Below are 6904 nucleotides of genomic sequence, written 5' to 3'. Positions count from 1 at the left end.
TCTAAAAAAATAAAGGTGAGCCGAAACCGGTTTGGCTCAGTGGATAGAGCGTCAGCCTTCGGACTGAAAGGTCCCGGGTTTGATTCCGGTCAAGGGCATGTGCCTTGGTTTCGGGGACATCCCCAGTGGGAGGTGTGCGGGAGGCAGCTGATCGATGTTTCTCTCTCATCGATGTTTCAAACTCTCTGTCCCTCTCTCTTCCTCTGTAAAAAATCAATAAAATATATATTTTTAAAAATAATAAAATAAAGGTGAGAAACAGAATGCTTGTCTTTTAACTTTATTAGCATCCAAGAATGGGGAGAATGATGGGGTGGGAGGTAACAAGGACTTGGGGGGGGGGAACAGGACCCTGCTTACCACACATGGGTCCTTATGTGACTTCAAGGTGGAGGATCTGAGAGGGGAGGAAAAAGATCTCCTTTCTGGGGCGTGGGGGCGGCTGGGGAGAGGTCAATGGGGGGAAAAGGAGACTTATATAATACTTTTAACAATAAAGAATTAAAAAAAAAAAAAAGATCTCTCTGCTAACCACTGGCAACTGAGGGAGAAACTCTGGGCCCAATGACAGGAGGAAGCAGGGTGGCACTGCTCCTACCAACGGGCCAACTTCTAGACCAAAGTACCTGTGTCTCCAGTGAGAGGAATTACCTGGGGACTGAGCTAAGGTAGGTTCCTTCCTCCAACACAAGACATGGCTGGGCAGGGGCTGTGCAGACTAGGCCAGCCAGAGTTAGCCAGTCAGTCAGTACCCATGCCCCTCACTAGTCTCTGCAGGTTCCAGGCAGGGACAATTCTGGTCAGTAGCTCCTGCCAGAAGCATGGGCTGCGATAGCAGAGGGTGGTCCATCGAAGAGCTTCACAGAGAGGCGTAGCTGAACATCACAGAGAAAGATGTTCATGAGGTCGCGGCCCACCTCATCTGCAATCCGGGAGATCAGGCTCCCCTTTGGACCAATCAGGATCCTCTGAGGGTGGGATAAAAGAGAGGGACCCTGAGCTTGCTCTCAGGGCTCCCAATCAGGGAGAGAACCCCTGCCTAATAGAGCCTTACTCTCTCCTCCAAGCCCAGCCCTGCTTACCACATGTGATTCTTTGTGCACCAGAAGCCTCTGTACGATCAACAGCTGCCCACTCGGCCCTTCCTCCCACACAATTGTTTTCTGCACAAGGAAACATTAGTCAGACAGATCCAAACCCCTACCGCTCCGGGACCCAGCTGTCCTGCTCTGAGTGTGCAGCTGGTGGAGAGCCCCCAGATCCTTTCACCGGGCCTGTACCTGCTGCACATTGTAGGGCATCTCCTGGGGCAGGTGCTCTAGGAGTTTCTCCCGGATGATGTTGGAGCAGATCTCCTCAGGTGTCTGGCTAGTGAGGACTTCACTATGGAACTCCCAGGGCCCTGGCCGGGCCTGTGCCAGGAGGTATTGCTGTGGGTACAGAGGGAGTAGGTGAGCATCTCAGTTCCAACCAGGACTTTCCTACTCACTCTCACTTCTAATAGGAACTCTGAGGCTTGTCTTCACATGGTGGAAGCCAAAGGCCAGGCTATGGCCACGACTGACCTTTAGTATTTTCACATCCTCCTGGCTTAGGGCTGACAACATGAAGATCTCTTGGAAGTGGGGCCAGCCAATCCTCCGAGGGCCTCTAACAGACTGTGTGTTTGGGTCCTTAGCTGCTGGGCTGGGGCAATTGATGCCTGGCTGTGACCGGAAGGCCTGCCTTATCTTGAGCTTCTTGCCATTGACCACCCCTTCAGTGAGGGCTGCCGTGAGCTCCAGGAGAACTGATTTCTGCTTTAGGCAATCTACCTGGGCATGGGGAATGAGCAGAGGGTGTGTGGTCAGCAAGGTGGGGGCCTTGAAGGAAAATAAACCCCTTCCTCAGATATGGGGTGCTCACCTTGTTCATGACAAGGACGCTGGGGACTTGGGAGAACTGGGTCAAGCACTGGAGCACTTGGGGGCTGAGCTGGTTCTGAGTCCGCTTGTCAGAGACATCCACAAGAACCACAACTGGAAGAAGTTGGAAGGGGGAGAGAACAAAGATATGACCACTCTTTTCCTCACCCCCCAAGAACTTCCAATGCATGAGCTCTGGCCAACCCCATCTCCCAAACTATCAGGAATGAGAAGCCACAACAGTGAAAATTGGGCTTCAGATTCCCATCTTAAGCCTAACCCAGATCAGCAGATTCCATGCTCTTCCACGGATCTTCCAACAAAGAGACCTCCAGATTGTGCCTGAGGGACAAACATATGTAAGTCAGGAAGGGCCTTATGACTGATTTACTCCTGATGAGGGATGGGGTGTGATAAGGGGGTTTTCCAGCCCCTATGATGGAATTTCCCCACCCACTCTTCAATACGTTTCCTGCTATAACTCTTGTTTCCATAACAATTACCTTTTTTTTTCAACAGGGCTGATCAGGCCAGGTGTGTCAAGTAGAATCTAAAATCAGAAAAGAAAGTTTCTCAGACCCCCTGCCCTGAGGAGGAAAGATTATGACTGGGAGTGAGAAAAAGGCCACCCTTGATGTCAGGAGCCTGCTCCCCCTACCTCCTGCCCCCCACTTCTTGGCCAAGCTGAGTAGGTATTTACCCTCTAACTTTGCTGAAACTGTAGATGGGATCCAGGAAGATGATGACTGTGATTATACAGAAGATTAGTAGGCAGTAAAGAGAAAATGAGACCTTTCTGACTAGACACCAGAGGGGAAAGGTACAGAGAGAACTGCTCCAGGCCTTAATGAAGAGGAGACCGTTTTCCCTCACAGAAGTGAGTCTAAACATCATTTTTTCAGGTCTAACACTAAGGGAGGCCCTTTTAGCTTCACCCTCTGTCCTGTTGCAGGTACCCACCACCTGAGCCTCTTCCTCTGTGATGACCCCCAGAGCCTGGCAGCGAGTAGTGTGAACCTTCTTGGAGACAGGAAACACCTGGACAGAAACAAAGAAGTTTCAAGTGAGGTCCCAGGTGCCTTTAAAATAATACATGGAGAGATGAAAATGGGGGGGGGGGTTTTGGGAAGAGGGGGTTGTCAAGGATGTAGCATACTTTTCTGCCCAGCAGCTGGTTGGAGAGTGTTGACTTTCCTGCATTCGGGGCACCCAGAATGGCCACTCGTAGGACACGGGGATTCGCAGGCATGTTGGGGGGATGAGCCAAGAGGAGATTCTGCTCATCTGTATATGGGGGCAGGAGGGGAGTGAGAGAGAGTACAATCTGGATCCTGTCAGGCACAAAGTCCTACCCACCCACAAAGGGAGCAGGGATACAAGATTAGGTACCAGATTGAAGCTGAGATGTGGCTTTGAGACTTTGTCCATTAATTAGTTTATATGACTTTATCAAGTCCTCTAACTTCTCTAAATTCCTTAGATTTCTCATATGTAAAATGAAGATGATATTAACGATACCTACTTATAACCTTCTTTAGACAATTAGAAATTGTATAAAACCACTCAGCACAATTCCTGGCACTTAATACTCAATTACTAAAAATGAACGAACAAACAAACAAAACTCAATTACTGTGTGGAACTACACTGTGTGGTTGTGCCTGTAAATATATGTACATGAGAACACAGATAGACCAGATAAAGCCAGACATCCCTCCAGCCCTGACAGTCACACCTTCCTAAGGGTGTAATGAAGGCTCTGAAAGCATTGAGTCTTTTTGTATCAGCTTCTTGTGACCTTGCATTGCAATGACCAGTTTATGTGTCCAGACTCCCTACCAGATCTAGTCTATACTACTCCCTACCAGAATAGAGGGTGCTATTTCCCAGGTGTAGTTCAGTGTCTTGCCAAGTACAGGGGGTACTTATTGGATCGAATCAGCTTCCCACGTGGGGTCAGAGAGCTACAACTCTGCCTGGCCTGTGGTCCTTCAATCTCGTGCTTTGTGAGCGTTTCTGGTTGTGACCAGATGGGTTCCCTCTGGCTTCCAAACTCTTAGAACCTGGTATCTCTCCCCTCTGAGATCCTTCACTGCTCCTCTCTCTCGAGGCCTTTAGGTTGTTTTCTATAACACAGGGCCAAAAATAACATCCCCAGATTGAGGGTTTTCCCCGATACGGTACTTTCAGTGATAAAAACCGTGACAGTCTCGGGCAAATCTATCTGAGCCCTTTACCTCTGTTCATGGACACGGCGGGGACGCGAGGAGTCAACGTTAACGAACTGTCGGGCTGAGAGAGTCCGAGGAAGCGATCCAGGGCCGAGTTCGGGCCATAACGCCCAGAAGCTGAGGGCAAGACGGGACCAGAGGAAGTGGCGCCTGTAACACAGGACACGCACCTCCGCTGACAGCCCAAGAGTGACGGGAACCGGGTCGCCCACTCCCTCGCGGCGACAGGGCCCAGCTGCCAAAACCCTAACACTGCTGGAAAGAGCGCAGCCCCGCGCCGGCCGGGGGCAGCCATTACAGCCGCAAAGCACTCCGGGAATTGACCGGGAACTCCCCTGCGATTGGACAGAACGGCAAGAAGGCGAGCGAGTGGAGAGAGCTAGATTGGCCCACAGAGGGGAGGCACCAGCGATGTGGGGGCGGACGTGCGAGAGAACTACTCAGGAAACTGGCCGAGACCCAGAAAAGGGAAAAGTAATTATTTAGAGTGTGAGCATGATGATCGTTTTTGGAATCTTAAACACATCGTGTTTTCTGCCAGTTTTATAAAAGGCCCTTCTAGCACAGTCTCCTGAAAGACTACATCTCCCACAAGACCAAGCGGCAGAAATCGTTCTCTCAGCGCCAGATTTCGCCCAGCTGGAGAAACCCGCGCACCGAAGGAGTAGCGGTCGTGGCGAGGCTGCGGGCGCTGTTCCACCCGGCTCCGTAAGGGTCGTTTTAGCCCTCTCCAGTCTCAGGCTTGCAGGATCCTCTCCCGGTTCCACACTGAACTCGTCTAGCGGTCGGGAGCGGCCTCCGGCAGCCTTCACTTTCCCTGTATGCGAGCCTCCTGTAAGGAGTGATGCCTGGGTCGGTGTTCCTGATGAGCAGCTCTCCCGACTTCCCGGCTGTAAACCTCAGCTACTATTCTCCTCCCTGGGGTCCTTCCATTCTGGAGAAAAGGCAGAGGGTCTGCAAAAGGAGAAGAAGCTGTTTAGTCATCTAGGATCTCCCAGACTGCCTTAGCGGCCTGAGGAACTTGATTTACCTTGGCCGATTTGTGGCCTAAAGCCCCCTTCATCCTTTGACGTTTCTTAATCAGACTCTTAAAATGGAGAGATAACTGTTGCGGGAATTGAAGGGGATGGGAATTCATTAAGTATATGCTATATACAGGCCCTGTCAGGATTCCGGGGATACACCAATAAACAAAACAGACAAAATTCTTCCATCACTTGTATCCTGGAGGCTGTTTGTGTGTGATGTTAGTGACCTGACAGGAACAGTTCGGTAGAGTGATCTGGGTAAAAGCCTAAATGGAGTGGGTTTAAGAGAAAATGAGAGGGGAAGAATTAAGGATAGCCAGAATATATATAAAACTCTTCCCAGAGGAGCAGAGCAGAAGGGAGAGAAAGGAGTAGGGTTAAGAGAGAGTTTTATTTTCTTTTTTTTTTAAATATATTTTTATTGATTTTTTTACAGAGAGGAAGGGAGAGGGATAGAGAGCCAGAAACATCAATGAGAGAGAAACATCGATCAGCTGCCTCCTGCACACCTCCTACTGGGGATGTGCCCGCAACCAAGGTACATGCCCTTGACCGGAATCGAACCTGGGACCTTTCAGTCCCCAGGCCGACACTCTATCTACTGAGCCAAACCGGCCAGGGCTTATTTTCTTTTTTAAGATGGGCGATTTTGTTTGTTCATAGCAATGACCCAGTAGAGAGGGAAAAATTGGTGATACAGGACAGAGAGGAGAGAATTATTGGAAGATGGTGAGAACCAGCTGGCTAGGCTGCTATTGTAGGAATGGAGGCTGAGTGTCCAGAGAAGCTGAGTGACACAGGATTGACAGAGCCAGGGCAGCCAAGTACACTGATGGTTTGCACATGGCACCAGGTTCCAGCTTTCAGGCTGCCTGCTCTATTAGTGGAAGAAACAGCTTTTTGGGAACATGATATTCTGGATGTTCTTTGGGCACCCATATGCCCAAAAAGCAAGATGCCACTAAATACAGGACACCCAGCACTCAGGAAAATACGAAATCTTTCATGGACAGTAAGGTGAAATGCATTTTAGCTGAAATTAAGGTGAAGGGAAATTACAGGTTAAACAGTGAATGAAGAGTTTAATTACATAAATGCAAACTTACTCAAGGAACACATATATATATATATATTTTTAAATATATATTTTATTGATTTTTTACAGAGAGGAAGGGAGAGAGATAGTTAGAAACATCCATCAGCTGCCTCCTGCACACCCCCTACCGGGGATGTGCCCGCAACCAAGGTACATGCCCTTGACCGGAATCGAACCCGGGACCCTTCAGTCCGCAGGCCGACGCTCTATCCACTGAGCCAAACCGGTTTTGGCAAAGAACACATATTAAATACTACAGTTCTGGCAATAGATAGTACTATGGAAGAATCCCAGGGAGGGTAAAAAAATTAGGGGAAATGAGTTAAAGTGCCTTGTTAATTCTCTTCTTTCCCAGAAATTTTCCCTCAAATGATATTGGGGGAGAATTTTGTATTTCGTGAGGTTAGGAGAGGCTAATCAAATGAAATAGGCTATCTGGGTTCATATCTCAGTTTGACACAAGTTATGTGAGTTGGATAAGTTATTTAAACTTTTCAGGTGTCAGTTTCCTCATCTGTAAAATGAGGATGATAATAAAAATATATGTTCATGTGAATCTAGGATTTAACACAATATAGGCTGTCAATAAATGTTCATATCTTAAGGCTAAATGTTTTTGCACCTTCAGAAACCTTTTTCCATAAA

General features: G+C 48.7%; 1 protein-coding gene across 1 annotated transcript; it reads right to left on the bottom strand.

The window, feature by feature from the left end:
- Positions 1 to 294: 294 nt before the first annotated feature.
- Positions 295 to 4438, bottom strand: ERAL1 (Era like 12S mitochondrial rRNA chaperone 1). Its single transcript, XM_079797104.1, has 10 exons — positions 4142 to 4438; positions 3061 to 3188; positions 2865 to 2942; positions 2408 to 2454; positions 2185 to 2246; positions 1906 to 2018; positions 1566 to 1814; positions 1281 to 1430; positions 1083 to 1163; positions 295 to 968 (listed from the first exon to the last, which is right to left on the bottom strand). The coding sequence occupies exons 1-10, from the start codon at positions 4428 to 4430 to the stop codon at positions 801 to 803; spliced, it is 1365 nt and encodes a 454-aa protein (XP_079653230.1). The 5' UTR covers positions 4431 to 4438; the 3' UTR covers positions 295 to 800.
- Between the last annotated feature and the right edge of the window lie 2466 nt (positions 4439 to 6904).

Source organism: Cnephaeus nilssonii (assembly GCF_951640355.1).
Source record: "Cnephaeus nilssonii genome assembly, chromosome: 19".
Taxonomy (NCBI): Eukaryota; Metazoa; Chordata; class Mammalia; order Chiroptera; family Vespertilionidae; genus Cnephaeus; species Cnephaeus nilssonii.
Note: the sequence above shows the minus strand (reverse complement) of the source record. Positions and strands in the feature narration are given on the sequence as shown.

Excerpts from the sequence above, each read along its gene's own strand:
- ERAL1 (XM_079797104.1), bottom strand. The coding sequence starts at position 4,430 with ATGGCTGCCCCCGGCCGGCGCGGGGCTGCGCTCTTTCCAGCAGTGTTA. Across the intron at positions 1,815-1,905 it reads GCGTCCTTGTCATGAACAAG|GTAGATTGCCTAAAGCAGAA; the intron begins GTGAGCACCCCA and ends CCCCATGCCCAG. Across the intron at positions 1,431-1,565 it reads AGGATGTGAAAATACTAAAG|CAATACCTCCTGGCACAGGC; the intron begins GTCAGTCGTGGC and ends CTGTACCCACAG.